Source organism: Pygocentrus nattereri, chromosome 14 (assembly GCF_015220715.1).
Source record: "Pygocentrus nattereri isolate fPygNat1 chromosome 14, fPygNat1.pri, whole genome shotgun sequence".
NCBI lineage: Eukaryota > Metazoa > Chordata > Actinopteri > Characiformes > Serrasalmidae > Pygocentrus > Pygocentrus nattereri.
In genome coordinates this window covers 23300254-23317056 of record NC_051224.1, presented here as the reverse complement: position 1 = coordinate 23317056, position 16803 = coordinate 23300254, and the positions used below count along the sequence as shown (strand labels likewise).

The 16803-nt window shown below is 40.8% G+C and overlaps 1 protein-coding gene across 1 annotated transcript in view; it reads right to left on the bottom strand.

Annotated features, from left to right (window-relative positions):
• LOC108434943 overlaps positions 1-14791 on the bottom strand; it is a 52095-nt gene extending 37304 nt beyond the window's left edge. The window contains exon 1 of the mRNA XM_037544568.1: positions 14693-14791. Coding sequence (XP_037400465.1) covers positions 14693-14741 — 49 coding nt within the window. The 5' untranslated portion in view covers positions 14742-14791. The remainder of the gene's footprint in view (positions 1-14692) is intronic.
• Between the last annotated feature and the right edge of the window lie 2012 nt (positions 14792-16803).

Genomic DNA, 16803 nt, shown 5'->3' with positions numbered 1-16803 from the left:
GCTGTCAACTGATCACCATCTGGTGGTGACTTGGATCAGATGGCAACGAATCAGGCCAAGCGAATAGTGAGGGTGTGCTGGGAATGACTGTCAGAGGCCCCTGTTCGGAATGATTTTAACTCCCATCTCTGCTAGAGATCTTTTCTTATGTCCTGGGGGAGGTAGGGGACATGGAGTCTGAATGGACCCTGTTTAAAACCATTGTGGAAGCTGCCAGGCATAGCTGTGGCCAAAAGCTTGTGGGTGCCTGTCGGGGCGGTAACCCAAGAACACCCTGGTGAAGAAAGAGGCCTTTAGGGACTGGATGGCCCGAAGGACTCCCGACTCAGCAGATAGGTACTGACAGGCAAAAAAGGTGGCAGCCGCAATGGTGGCAGAAGCAAAATCCAGGGCATGGTAGGAGTTTGGTGAAGCCATGGAAAAAGACTTTCGATCAGCAACTCAGGTGTGGTACTGCTGGGATAGGCTCCAGCACCCCCCGCGACCCTGATGGAGAAGCGGCTTAGAAAATGGATGGATGGATGGATGGACTCAGATGTGGTCGTGGTGGCTGCACCCAAGCTGTATTCGACAAGGGGGGAGAAACTCTGACTTCAAGTGAGGATATTGTCAGTTGGTGGAAGCACTTTGAAGAACTCCTTAATCCGGGAGACATGCCTCCCTCATGGGAGTCAGGGCCAGAGCCTCTGGCATGTCAAACTCCATTTCCCTGGTGGAGGTCCCTGAGGTAGTAGGCAAGCTCTTCAGTGGCAAGGCACAGGGGGTGGATGAGATTTGTCCAGAGATGATTTAGGTTCTGGATATTGTGGGGCTGTCGTGGTTGACGCACCTCTGCGTGGACCTCAGGAACAGTACCCTTGGAATGGCAGACTGGGGTGGTGGTCCCCATTTTTAAAAATGGGGACCGGAGGGTGTGCTCAGTGTGGATTCCGTCCTGGCTATGGAACAATGGACTAGATTTTTACCCTCTCGCAGACTGTTGAGGGGGCATGGATTCTCTGTTCTCCTAACTGCTACCGCATCCCTATCTGGACTAAGCGGTTAACAACGATGACAAAACACAGAGCTATTGGAAAGGCTGCCACTGACAGTGGCGCCGGAAGTGAATAACTTTTATACCTAATCACATTACTGACCTGTTACCAATTAACTTTCAGGTGTATTTTAAGCATTACACAACTTTACCAGCCTTTTGTTGCCCCATCCCAACTTTTTTGGAACGTGTTGCTGCCATCAATTAAAAAATGGGCATATATTTCTCAAAAAAAAATATTCTCAGTTTCAACATTTGATATGGTTTCTTTGTACTATTTTTAATTAGGTATAGGGTTTAAATTGCACATAATTGCATTTTCTTTTCATTTACATTTTGCAGTGTCCCAATTTTTTGAGAAATGGGGTTATAGTTCTATATAGAATCTTGAACACTGAAAGAACCTTTTGCACAATTTCAGGTGTCTTTTGAGTCATGAAAAGGTTTTTTAAATTGATTTAACAAATGTGTTCTACATAGATAATGGTTCTGTATACAAGTAAAAAGGGTTCTACTATTGTTACGATGTCAAGCTTGTTACAGTAGAAGAACCTATTTTGTAGCACAGAAGAAATAATAATGGACTGATAATGAGGTGTGCTGGGAGCAGGAAAAACACTAAAGTGCAGGACAATAGGGTCTGCAAAACTAGTTTTTGTAAGACTGATTTAGAGCAGCCTTCCACCCAATGACTGCTGGGATAGGCTCCAGCACGCCCCCCGCAACCCTGAGAGAGAAGCGGCTTAGAAAATGTATTTGTGTTGTGTGTGTGTGTGTGTGGGTGTGAGATTAAAGCATTTTATATGATTGAATAATTTCGCCTGACAAAAAAATTAGTCACCTGTTACTGAAACAGAACTACTAGTGTGTAATACCTCCACAAACGCAGATAACAGGGGTGCCCCCCGCATGTCAAGCGGCACACCGGAATGCTGGGAGGCTACCACTTTCCAGCTTGGCTCTGTTATCTGCAGTTGATTCATGGCATATTAGAGTCAGTGGTTGAGTAAGCCAGAGCCATGTAGGGGGTACAGCCCTGCTTTGTTTGTCTGTTGTAAGTAGCAGAACAGCCTGCAGGAAAAACTTGAAGTTGCATTTTGGAGCAAAATTTGTTCTTCATCTTATTTTGTCTTTTGCATTCCCTGCTCACTCCTACTCTTCCATCACTCTTTCTCTGTGAGTGAGAGGGCTCAGCAAAGGCACCCAGAACTCTTGCTGTTCACTCCAATGTCCCAAGCTCAGTTTTGGGTGTGGGCTGTGTAAGACAATAGTAATCATGCTACTGTCTGAAATGTTTGGAATGTGTTGCAGGAAAACAAATCATAAAACATTAAGTAGTGTACTTTTGTACTGTTTTCACTTTGATCAGGTCACACTGTGTAAAAAAAAGAAAACGCTGCTTTAAGTGCACTGAATGGAAGTTCAGTGAAAAAATAACAGAATATAAGACAAATTTTTATTCTGTTAGCATACTGTTAACATATTTTTAAAAATCAGTTTACTCATTTACCTAAGACAGCCTTTAAATACACATTTTTAAAAAGTTAAAAAGTTTTTTTTTTTTTTACCAGAACAAAAAAATGTTTAACTTTACCCAGCATGAAATTGAGGTAAGGTCTCTACATCCTGGTCCTGAGAGCCTTGTTCAGTTTGAATTATGGTTGGTTACAGTGTGCACTGCCTCTGACCTCAAGCAGCTTTACCTCGAAGAACGGATGATGTTTTACAGACTCTCACCAAGTCTACGCCCACAGTTTCAGACACTTCTGTGTACTTTCTGCTGACTGTCCAAGTGTGTCCATTTCTCAGTCATGCAAAAGACAGTGAAGGAGACCACAGTAACCACACTCTAAACTCACACTCTCTCAGAGGCTGCAGAGGGACGAGAATCTGTTTCACTTTCACTTTTCACACAATAGCCCCCAGTTCTTTCCTGTTTTCCACAATCCACAACTCTGGGGCTGCAAACCATGTTTGCCCCCCACCTCTATTCCTACCATTCCTACGCAGCCCCAAAAGACTGTGGAGGAGATGAGGTCAGGAAAAGGAAAAGGGGAAACAAAGAGAGAGCGATAGTGAGATAAACAGGACAGCTGCTCTACTTCAAACTCATCTAATCTAAGCCTTTGCCTGTTTCCTTGAAAGCGCATCCATACAACTCCTATAGACCAATCACAGTTACTTCAGCAACAACCTTTTGCTTTTTGGGAAGTATTTTGTGTATTTTTTAACTTCTAAGTTTTGTATTTTATTTTAAATCAAGTACAAACTACATAAAATACTGAGATTTTATGAATACAAACAAAATGTCAGCCAGACCTGTTCTGTGTTGCCCATAATTTCTGGGTGTGCCTGCTTGAAAAAGGTTGAAATTTGGTTGAAATCTTTCATCTGAACAGAATGCTGGTGTCTCTTTAGTGAGGTCAGAATATTATTTTGTAAATAAAATGCTTCCAAAGCTGAAACGGCAGTCTTTCCTTCTGATTACAAAGCATGTGACAAAAATAGTCTGATAAGAAGGCCGGCTTTATGGTTATTTCTTACTGTACCATTGGGTAATGTGTAGTTGGATGCCTTCCAGACACTAGACTTTTTGTAGTTCCTAAACATTACTTACTTACTTGGGTGCCTCCAAGGCTCGTGGTAAATAAATGGTCTGTATGCCCAAACCCATTTCTTATTTTTACCTCAAGCCCCTCCTGTGAGACCCCCCACCACTACCAGGTCTGGGCCCCATGCCTGATTTGCACTGAGCCTGTGGACGCTAAATTCACACTGAGTGTTTTCAGTAGTAATTGTTTGTATTTTGCACTTTGTTTATCGTTGAAAACACAGAGCCTTAAGCAGTCCTGAACTTGTGAATGAGTGGCAGCGAGAAAGAGAGAGAGACAGAGGGATGTATTAACCATCCAGTTATATAACATTCAGCGAATAACAAAAAAAGATTTGTAAGAAGTGCATACTAAAAAAAGATGCTAAATAAAGACTTCTCCAAAACATGCGCACGACGATGCCATCAATGCTTGTTGTGAGTCTCAACTGGCTGCACTGGTATCAGGAAAGCATACTTGGGTAATTGTTTGTAAAATGACCAGTAAGTGGAAAAACATATGGCAGGATGTGAAACACCATTTTCTAGTTTTTATTTCTCCTGCTTCACTTGGATTTTGAAAAAGTTAAAGAAAATGTCTAAATGTAAAACAAGTCTATTTCTGCCTTAATGGGCTAATTGCAGTGCAGTGGCTACATTTATTCACAAAAATGTAAAGCTGCTCAACTTTTCCGCCGCGCAGTTTGGCACAATTTGCCATAGCCCATCAAGCACCGTGTATGTGGCAGAGCTCTCCAGTGAACTGAATAGAATGCAGTAAGGTGTAGTTGCAGTGGACACATACCATTAACGAACACTGACTAACTGCATGACGCACTACAAAGAGAGCATGTCTCTAGTATTGTGATGTACTGTTTTTCCAAATCACCCACCCCTGCGTTATTGCTACATGTCAAGCCTCATTACATTAAGTAATGGGGCAGTAGTGGGCTGGAGGTTAGGGAACCAGCCCGGAAGGTCACTGGTTCGAACCCCTCAGCTGACAGTATGTGACTGAAGTGCCCTTGAGCAAGACACCTTGCCCCCAACTGCTCCCTGGGCACTGTGGATAGGGCTGCCCACCACTCTGGGCAAGTGTGCTCACTGCCCCCTAGTGTGTGTGTGTTCACTAGTGTGCATGTACGTGGGTGTTTCACTGCATGGATGGGTTAAATGTGTAGGTCTAATTCCAATGTGTTCAAACACAGTTGGCTAAAGATCCAGTTCAAGTAATCAGTCCTTTACTGTATGCTTATTCATTTCAAATCAGCTGTTTATCACTGAAAAGCAGCCAAGAAGAAGAAGTTACCTAATTTCATACCATTACCTAATTTCATATGAGCTACGACTTAGCCATAATATATATACGTCCCCTCGTTATTCAACAAAGCACTCAATAAAACCTTCTACCGCCCTACAATTTATAGAAAATCTCCCAGAACTATCAACCCCAGTCTCCACTCCATCAGACCCAATGGAACTGATTATTTAGAAAATACCTTACGATCCACTTTAGAAAATGTGGCCCCACTTAAAATAAAGAGAATAAGGCAGAGAAAGCTCGCCCCGTGGTACAACGATAAAACCCGGACCTTAAAACAAACAGTTCGGAAATTAGAGCAGAAATGGCGTCAAACCAAACTGGAAGTGTTCCACACTGCCTGGAAGGACAGCCTTATAGAGTATAGAAATGCTCTCACTGACGCTTGCTCAGCATATCTGGCCTCGCTGATCAAGAATAATAAGTATAATCCTAGAATACTGTTTAATGTGATTTCCCAAATCACACAAAATCAGGCAGGTACTGAACCAGAAATTTCAGCAACTCTCACCAGTGAAGTTTTTATGGACTTCTTTAATAATAAAATTGAAAATATTAGACAACAAATTCAACCCACAGTATCAAATTCAAATCCAGCCTGGCTGTCATCTGACTTGGCTGATATAGAACAAAACACAGCTGTAGAAAAGAGCCTGGAAACCTTTTACCCACTCCCACAGCTGGAGCTAGAGAAGATTATCTCTTCTTCAAATTGCACAACCTGCACACTCGATGCAATTCACTCAAAATTACTCAAAGAAGTGCTACCAGTTATTATAAACCCTATTTTAACTATAGTAAACTCGTCCCTTAGTCTGAGCCATGTACCCAAAGCTTTTAAACTAGCAGTTATCAAACCTCTGATCAAGAAACCAAATCTTGATGTCACCGTTTTGTCTAATTACAGGCCTGTTTCTAACTTACCGTTTATATCAAAGATCTTAGAAAAAGCTGTGGCCCAACAACTTAGTTCATATCTACACAAGAACCATATATATGAAAAATTTCAATCTGGATTCAGGCCACACCACAGCACTGAGACGGCTCTAGTTAAGATAACTAATGATCTTCTTCTTGCCTCTGATCAAGGCTACATATCTCTTTTAGTGCTACTTGACCTTAGCGCGGCCTTCGATACAATAGACCACAATATTCTCTTAGAAAGGTTAGAAAACATGGTTGGAGTCACAGGGACAGCCCTATCATGGTTCAGATCTTACCTATCAGAACGTTATCAGTTTGTTAGGGTAAACAATTTATCTTCCAATTATTCAAAAGTGAGATTTGGAATTCCGCAGGGGTCTATATTAAGACCATTACTATTTACACTATATATGTTACCGTTAGGCACAGTTATAAGTAACCATGGCGTAAACTTTCATTGTTATGCAGACGATAATCAACTGTACATATCAGCCAAGCCTTATGACAAATACAGGTTAAAGAAAATGGAGGACTGTGTAAAAGACGTGAAAGGCTGGATGTCACGTAACTTCCTCCTATTAAAAAGTAACAAAACAGAGGTTCTCCTTCTGGGTCCAAAATTAGCAAGAAGTAAATTACCAGATTTAATCTTAAATCTCGCCGACTTTTGTCACACGCTCGGATTCAGCCTCGCAAGACAGGGACTCCAATTCCCAGAATCCTTTGGAATCTCACGTGACTTCATACTCCCCACCCCACTCCTGGCAGAGATCCAAGTCTCATGATTTCTAAGGACGTATACCTGAATTTTATCATGAGACCCTAAGGTTGGGCTATTTAAGCCCTGACTTAGCACTACTACAATGCAAATTATTGTTCTGCCGAACCCTACTGAGCGTTTTGGATTATGCCGTTTGTTTCTTCTGTTTGTTTGAGCTTTAGTGTTGTTCTGCTGACTTTCGTTTTGTGCCTAGCCCTTTTTGGATACCTCTGTTTTGTCATTTTGGATATTTGCCTATTTGAACTTCGCTCGGACTGGGATTACGATTTTGTGTCACCAGTCTTTTGATCATCGTATCTTTTGCTTAATTCGCTGATCTCCGATCTGCGTTCGTCTGCTATTCTCTATCTTACACTATCCAGCCACACCTGGCTCAGCAGCAAAAAATCTTGGCGTTATAATATATTCAGATTTATCATTCGATCAACACATAGGCAGCATCACTAGGACAGCTTTTCTACATCTTCGCAACATCGCCAAGATCAGAAATCCCTGCGTGATGCGGAAACACTAGTACATGCCTTTATTACTTCTAGGCTAGACTATTGTAACACACTACTGTCAGGATGCACAAGCAGGAATTTAAACAAACTCCAACTAGTCCAAAATGCCGCAGCCAGGGTCCTCACTAAAACTAGAAAATTTGAGCATATTAGTCCAGTGCTATCATCACTTCATTGGCTGCCTATTAAATTCCGTATTAATTATAAAATCCTTTTATTGACTTATAAAGCCCTACATGGGCTCACTCCTGAGTACCTGCAAGACCTTGTTTCTCATTATGAGCCATCACGACCACTCAGATCACAGAGTGCTGGCTTATTAATAGTTCCTAGAATTCAGAAGGTTTCAGAACAGTTCAGAAACTGTTCAGGACTCAGACACAGTCTCAATCTTTAAGACTAGACTGAAAACTCACTTGTTCAGTTTAGCTTTTGGTAGCTAATGTTCCCCCTTAGATAAAGGCAGCAGATCCAGGGGTCCATGGACACAAGGAATTATAGTAAACTGAGATGCTGGTGCTGTCGTCCCGCTGCTCACACGCGGTCACTCAGGTTTGTGGACGGTGGAGCGGAGGGATGCCGAACTGTTTCAGAGTGCTGCCGTGTCTGTGTGTCCTTCTGGTTCTCTCCTTTTAGTTAAGCTGTCATAGTCAGATCTGCCGGAGTCGTTAGCCACACTCTGGAAATGTTTACATTCCCTGTTTATCTACAAACAGACAGAATAAAACTAATTCCATCTCCCTGCATTCTTTCCGAGTATACAATCACCCATATGTCCGGCTGGACACTGAAGGACGACTGACTGTTGAGCTCTCCTGCTACCCACTTCAGACCAGCTGCCCATGCCCCAGCTGCCACCACCTGCCTTAGACCAGCTGCCCACCCTACACTGATATTCTCACGGACTCCTAGCTATTCCTAATACCAAAATTACTGCTATTAATATTAGTAATATAATCACTTGTAGGTAGTTTGACCAGAGGAGGATGGGTCCCCCCTGGTGAGCCTGGTTCCTCCCAAGGTTTCTTCCTCAGTTCTGAAGGAGTTTTTCCTTGCCAATGTTGCCCCTGGCTTGCCCACCAGGGGGGGTTTTGTACATTATTACAGTCCTGTTAAAACTTTGTCTTGTCCAAAATTCTGTAAAGCTGCTTTGTGACAACATCCGTTGTAAAAAGCGCTATACAAATAAATTTGATTTGATTTGATTTGAAGAAGGTGTGACTAAGAACAATGACTATAGGAATGTTTTTCCTTAAATCAGTAATATAATAAATCATCAATTTACAGGGAGACAATAATCTGTCATTGACCTGTCAGAATTGTACATGTGAAGTTCAACACTTAGAATTCCTCATGTAATTTAGATTTTGTCTGTAGCTTTTCTAACAATACATTTTTCAGACAAAAAAATGAGCAATTTGTTCTCCAAACAGAAGAAACGAATATTAGTTTTTAGCGTGCTTCCAGTTCATGTATCCCCTTCAAGTTTACACACATAATAATATCAGTCACAAGCATAAAGTAAAATAAGGAATCTCTTTTAGAGATCTCAAAATGACTGTGTTTAATCTAGAACTGCCAAAAAATGTGAATCACAATTACACTGTCAGAAAAAAGGTACTAAACTGTCACTGGGTCAGTCCCCTTTTTGTCCCTGGGTTGGTTCCCTTAAGGGTCCATCTCAGTACCTTTAGTCAGGGAACATAACCACTGAAATGATATGTTCTAAGCTGTACTGACTCCACACACCCGCCTCGCCTCCAGGCTTTTATTTTACTGTTCTGGTTTAAAACATTCGGTTATGAAAAGGTATAAATATGAACTTTTCACCTGGAAAAACTTATTTAAGGTTCACAATCAGACTTTAAAACCACTGTAGAACCTTTGAGGGAACATTTACACTGATTGTACCTTGATGAACGAAACATGTACCAGCATAGAACCTTTATTTCTAACCATGTAACTTAGTGCTAAACCATGAGAATCCTATAGAGATTTTAGTAGAAGCTTTATTATAGAAGTTTTTCCTCATGTAAAAAGACAATCGGCTTTTTGCAGCATTGTGGTTTAATTTTGCAGCTTTTTTCCCTCTGTTGGATAATTCAAATTTCTAAATAATCTGGGTCATGAGATTGGCTAGTCCATGGAAGCACCTTCACCTTTTGTACACTTATCTCTTTGTGTTTCTTTTCAGAGTTTTTTGTGGGGTGTAGAAACAGAGATGATGGTGGTGCAGTTTATTGCTTGTTGTACCTGCTGCTTTCAGGTTGTCCTGTCTTCTCTCTTTAGTCTAGTTTCCTCATTAGTCTGATCTTGTGTGTTGCAGCTGTCTGGGTGTGATTATTTCCATGGACTTTCCAAATCTCAAACTAACTGCACTGATAAGGATGTTTAAGACCTTTTGCTGGGGCTTTTTCTGTTTGAGTGTTTTAATAATGATGGCCCTGAGAACTTTAGGAGGCTTATTCAATGTGATTGTTGTGGGAATCTTTCCTAACCAGGTGCAACTTGCTTGATTTATTTTTATTTTTAACCTTTACATGCATGTTTATTTTAATAGGTTTTAGGGTCTGAACATTCCTTTTAAGGAATAAATACACAAGAGTTTGTGTGGTGTTGACATCACCAAACATCTGCATGAACCCAGAAGACCCAGGACTACAGAGAAAACAGTTTGTTTTTGACAAATTTATTTCACTTCATTGTAAAAGCTACATTTCAATTCTTATCAGCAGTTGTGGGCTGGAGGTTAGGGATCTGGCCCTGTGACCGGAAGGTTGCTGGTTCGATCCCCAGGGCCGACAGTCCATGACTGAGGTGTCCTTGAGCAAGACACCTAACCCCCAACTGCTCCCCGGGCGCTGTGGTTAGGGCTGCCCACTGCTCCGGGCAAGTGTGCTCACTACCCCCTAGTGTGTGTGTTCACTAGTGTGTATGTGGTGTTTCACTTCACGGATGGGTTAAATGCGGAGGTGGAATTTCCCCAGTTGTGGGATCAAAAAAGTATCACTTAAACTCTCACTTAAACTTAAACTTAAAAACAGAAGGATTAAGTTTGGAAGCTGTGTTTCGAAAGATAGTTGAAATGAGTTGAATGTACAGCTCAGGAAGTGGAAACAAAGGACACCACCAACTTCTCATCACTGTCGGAACAAAACCTCTTATCTCCAAAAAGTAACTATACAAGGGAAAGAAAAAACATTTTAACTCAATTAAATTAATGGGGAATAAACAGTATTTTGGAGTATGGTGTATTTCTGTTTGTTGGTTGTCATGAAATTTTTACACAATATAAAAACAGCTGATACTTTCAAATGTGAAGAAAATCAACCAAAATGGAGATGGTTTGCTACAATAGCAACGTTATAAACTGTCCAGAGAGCCTAACCCGCACATACTTGTACTATCTGCTGTTATAGTCGATACTTCCTGGGTGGCACTGTGTAGTGAGGAGGTAGCTGTGAGTAAAAGCTCTCAGACTCTGTGTGCATTATACAGACTTACTCAGCTGTTTTTACTGAAAATGGGCAGGGCAAGTTCAGCAGAAATGAGAGAAACTCTTGCTAATATGCTGCTTTAAAATGGCCAACTAAACACCATGTGATACTTAAAGCTTTTTGTCCAGAAAGCCTGTCCTGCAACAGAAAAACGATCACCAAACATCACAGATCAATCAGAGGGAAGCTGTAAGACACTAATAAAGCTCAAGTATTGTTTTCCCTCTTATTCTCTTTCCTGCTCCCTCAACATAATAGATATGTTTAATCAAATACTTTTTGTCCTAATAGCTTGGTAGTAAGATCATCCTTAATGTTCAGCTTCCAGTCTATTAAGTACTCCTATCATGTAATTTGTAGATTTAATTGATTAAGTGACCTTTATTTGTCCCACAACAGGGAAATTTCACCTTCGCATTTAACCCATCTGTGAAGTGAAACACCACATACACTCTAGTGAGCACGCACACACTAGGGAGCACACTTGCCCGGAACGGTGGGCAACTCAATCAGCAGAGCCCAGAGAGCAGTTGGGGGTTAGGTGTCTTGCTCAAGGACACCTCAGTCGTGTGCTGTCGGCTCTGGGGATCGAACCAGCGACCTTCCAGTCATGAGGCTGGTTCCCTAACCTCCAGCCCATTCACAGCTGCATAATCTTTGATTAAACGGATCTCATGATTTTATTGGCTTAGAATTGAAGTTTGTATGTATGTTTACTAATGTCTTACATACTATAACTTTCAGCTCTTACAAACAAATGTTACATACATTGCACCATAAAGTACCATTTAAATATATGTAAACAAAATAATTGCAAAAGTGCTGCTTGTAGAACAGACCAAATTATGATTTTTTGCACAGAAAATATCTGGACAACAGCAGACCTTTGGTCAGAAACTGACCAGTGATGAATGGGACAGAGCCTGATAGACTATGCCACAACAGATGGACTGCAGTCTGTAATGCTAAACCTACAATGTGCACCTATCTGGTAGATGTTTCTTATATAATGGCCAATGAGTGTTAGAACAAATTGGTGTTCCTAATACATTGGCGGCTTAGTGTAGAGCGCGTGTTGGGCTCAGCCTCAACGTGTGACAAGTGAAAGACTCAAAACACATTTTTTGAGAATGAAGTGGAAGGTTCCTTACTGGCCATGTCAACGTCTTAGTTTACATCATATGTGCACTACTTGATTCAAAGGCAAATCAAGCCATTAGTGCTTAAAGGAGAACTTAAAGAAGAACTGAAATTGTCTGACGCAAACGTTTAGCTAAACTTCATTTGTGGAAAGATTGTGTTCCAGACCCAAGACAGTTATTGTGTGCAGGAAATACATTATATTGTCAAAAGTATTCACTCGCCCACTGAAATAATTGAATTCAGGTGTTCCAATCACTTCCATGGCCACAGGTGTATAAACCAAGCACCTAGGCCTGCAGACTGCTTCTACAAACATTAGTGAAAGAATGGGTCGCTCTCAGGAGGTCAGTGTGGTACCGCGATAGGTTGACCACCTGTGTAACAAGTAGAGTCATGAAATTTCGTCACTACTAAATATTCCACAGTCAACGGTCAGTGATACTATAACAAAGTGGAAGCGATTGGGAACGACAGCAGCTCAGCCACGAAGAGGTTGGCCACGTTAAATGACAGAGTGGGGTCAGTGGATGCTGAGGTGCATAGTGCGCAGAGATCACCAACTTTCTGCAGAGTCAATAACTACAGACATCCAAACTTCATGTGGCCCTCAGATTAGCTCAAGAACACTGTAGAGAGCTTCATGGAATGGGTTTCCATGGCCGAGCAGCTGCATACAAACTTTACATCACCAAGTGCAATGCGAAGTGTCGAATGCAGTGGTGTAAAGCGCCGCCACTGGACTCCAGAGCAGTGGAGACGTGTTCTCTGGAGTGATTAATCACGATTCTCCATCTGGCAATCTGATGGACGAGTCTGGGTTTGCCGGTTGCCAATTTCATTCTCCTAACTTTGTGGGAAAAGTTTGGGGACGGCCTCTTCCTGTTCCAACATGACTGCGCACGAGTGCACAAAGCAAGGTCCATAAAGACATGGATGAGCGTGGAAATACTTGACTGGCTGGACCTCAACCCAATAGAACACCTTTGGGATAAATTAGACTGGAGACTGTGAGCCAGGCCTTCTCGTCCAAGATCAGTGTCTGACCTCACAAACGCACTTTTGGAAGAATGGTCAAAAATTTCCATAAACACACTCGTAAACCTTGTGGAAAGCCTTCCCAGAAGAGTTGAAGTTGTTATAGCTGCAAAAGGTGAGCCGACATCATATTAAACCCTATGGATTAAGAATGGGATGCCACTCAAGTTCATATATGTGTGAAGACTGATGAGCGAATACTTTTGGCAATATAGTGTATGTAACATTTCTACTGTTTTAATGCACTTTAAATTTGTTTAAATTGTTATTGTACAAATACAGAGTACAGTACCAGTTAGGCCTGGGCAATATCTAAAAATTAATTAGCCCAGTATTTTCTAGTTAAAAGTAATTATTATTGATAAAACTGCCCCTTTCTCTTCTGTTTGAGTCTATAGGCTTTTTAACATGTTGACTGTTTTAATGAAAATCTTTAATAAATCTGAGTAACCCAACATCTTTTGAGTGTTGTCACTTGTCATTATAATAAATGTTACTGTAAACACATGTTCATGAGTTTCTTCTGCTGAAGATTTGTAGTGACTTAAGTGCTAACAACGCTCCCTGCTGGAGGGACGTCAGACTGCAAGTGATTTTCAAAGTGATTTCCACACTGAAAACAAGTCATTTTCTTTAGTTACAGCAGCGTTTACAGAATCCAGCTAAACACCAGGACACTGTGCACAGAACATACTGCACAAAAGCTGTATGTGAGGCTCAGAGGAACTTTCTCTTCAGATTAGAGGTAATTTAGCTGGTCTATGCTAACGTCGTCATTTCAGCTTGTTTTTTTTATTAGAGCTGTGAGTCACTTTGAGAAGAGCTGAAGTTCCAAAGCACATCAGCATTTATTTTTGATTGTATTCACGTCAAGTAAATTAAGAGTAATTTGTGTGGTAAAGGGAGGATTTCAACGCGTAGCAGAGAGAAATAACACAAAACAGCCAACAAACAATCTCTCTCTCTCTCTCTTTCTCTCTCTCTCTCTCTCTCACATCTATGTGTGAAACTGACTGCTGGTCCGTGAAGTGTAAACCCCAGTTTCCCTCTATTATTCAAGCTGTTTAAGGGTGAATCAGTCCTCTCTGAGTTCTTTTACCAAAACAGTCATTATCGCCTTGTACACATCAGCATCGGGATACTTGTCCATCATCGACGAAATCTGATTACATTAACATATCACCCAAGCCTAATATCAGAAGAACAAGATAACATGCTATTAATACTTTATGATTAAATTCAAAAATTCAATTCAAAATACGTTGTAGGCAGACAACCATTCAAAAGTTTGAAATCACTTGCCATATTAACCTTTGTTTTAGAATAATAACTTTATACAATGAGGAGTTAAATATTATAAACTATTACCAAAACTGCTATAAAGATATTTTATTCAATCTTTCAAGAATTCAATGAGCAAGAACTTCGTTTGTTGTCAAGTTATCTACCTTGAGATTTGACCTCCACTTTTGAAATATGAATTTTGGATGGTAATTTTATTATATCTTGCTGAACACGTCTAACATTTCATATTTTTCGTTTACAGATTATGATGTTCTACTAGTGAGCTGAAACTTGTGAAGTTGCACAGGGCGAGCAGATTAGAATAATTTTATCCATTTTTCTGCAGTCAAATCAGTTTTATATGATTGGGAACACTTTTAACTTTTTGAACAGAAAACTTTTTCCCTGTAGCATATTTTTTCAGTTTTAGTATCAAAAGATTGAAGGTACAGCCGTTCCAGTGAGCATCTGCCCTGTCAAAACAAGTTCTTTGCTATAAAAATGTATACAGTGCATCTTTATAACTAAAATACAGACACAGCATTTTGCTTCTGGAAAAAAGGTATAAAAATTTAAATTACCGAGTATTAAAATGAGATGAGGTCTCAGCATCCTGGGCCTTGGATCCATGTTCGAGCCTTGATCCGTTTGATTTATACTAGTGTTCACTGCTGCTGACTTTGAACAGTTTCACTCTGAAATGCTGCTGACTTCGTTGGTCGAGGCTGCAGAGGCGGAGTTTCTGTTCCTCTTTCACACTTTTCCTGTGCTGTAAAAGACAAAGCCCATGTAGTTATTACCAGAATTGTTAAACAGAGTTAAAGAAGTGTCTACTGTCACACTTTGTCTACGTTTACTGGCGATAAACTTGGACTGGCCGAAATGAATCTGTGTGTGTTTCAGAGCTCTGCTGTTGGCAGCATTTTCAGACTGATTTTGAGGGCCCTGTGCACTCTTAATGTTTAGTGAATACCATAGATTACTGTCAGTTCAATGTGTACCAGAATACATTACAAGTCTGTTGTTGCTATTCCACAGACTGACACACACCATTGTAAACTACTTTATTTTTGTAGATCTGTGTTTTGTACCAACTACACTATATTGCCAAAAGTATTCGCTCATCTGCCTTCACACGCATATGCACTTGAGTGAGATCCCATTCTTAATCCACAGGGTTTAAGAGCTTCAACTCTTCTGAGAAGGCTTTCCACACGGTTTAGGAGTGTGTTTACGGGAATTTTTGACCATTCTTCCAAAAGCGCATTTGTGAGGTCAGACACTGATTTTGGGCGAGAAGGTCTGGCTCGCAGTCTTCAATCTAATTTATCCCAAAGGTATTCTATCAGGTTGAGGTCAGGACTCTGTGCAGGCCAGTTAATTTCTTCCACACCAAACTCGCTCATCCATGTCTTTATGGACCTTGCTTTGTGCACTGTCATGTGCAGTCATGTTGGACCAGGAAGGGGCCATCCCCAAACTGTTCCCACAAAGTTGGGAGTATGAAATTGTACAAATGCCCCCCAATGTGCACTACGCGCCTCAGCATCCGCTGACCCCACTCTATAATTTTACGTGGCCTACATAGCCGAGTTGCTGTGCAATTGCTTCCACTTTGTTATAATACAGTTGACTGCGGAATATTTAGTAGTGAGGAAATTTCACAACTGTACTGTACGGTACCATGCTGAGCTCCTGAGAGCGACCCATTCTTTCACTAATGTTTGTAGAAGCAGTCTGCAGGCCTAGGTGCTTGGACTGTGGCCATGGAAGTGATTGAAACACCTGAATTAAATGATTTGGATGGGTGAGTGAAAACTTTTGGAAATATAGTGTATTTGATGACTGCCTGCCCTAAAATGTCTGTAGATGGCAATTTTGTCTGTTAGTCAAATGGTGCTTGGTCACAGTGAGCAACACAAAAAATGGCAGAACTTTACAATTTACAAAGAACAAAGACTGTGAAATTTTTCCTTAATTCTTCTTTCATCATGGCAGCTCCATGGGAAAATAGGGGGTACAGGGAGGGAAAGATATTTATAGAGATAATTATAAAGATAATAAAGATTCACAAAAAATCTAACATTACAATAAACCACACAAATACACTTTACTCCACCACCAGATTCTACTATACACTCTACAGCCCAGTATCTGTGTGTTCTAGCTGAGCACGTATCTAAACAGTTTACTCATTTGGGTAAGTATCACAGTTAAGTGAGGAATGATCGTTTTTAAACTTGTTAAGTCTCTTCAGTTCGCTAAAATGTCTTATTGCAGGCAAAATATTATATTTACCATGTAGTTCATGCAGTGGATTCGACAAAATACCACAAACTAACCTTTCCTTATTTTTCCTATAGGCTGATGAGAATTTACTGCCTGCTGCTAATCGTATCAGAACCAGAATCAGGCTTTATTGGACAGGTATGTTTACACATATAAGGAATGTGGTTTTGGTTACAGGAGCTCACTGTGTACAGCATCAGATTATTGACAATAGTAAATAAAATAAAACATACATTCCTACCACACACCTACATACACAGTCATACCTGTAAACATTGCATTGTAAATTGGGTAAAGTGCTGAGTGCTGTAGTGTCAAAATGGATTAGTAAGGTAACAGTCAGGTATAGGGCAGGTAAGTGGAGTATTAAGGCAGGTTAGTGGGGTAATAAGGCAGGTAAGTG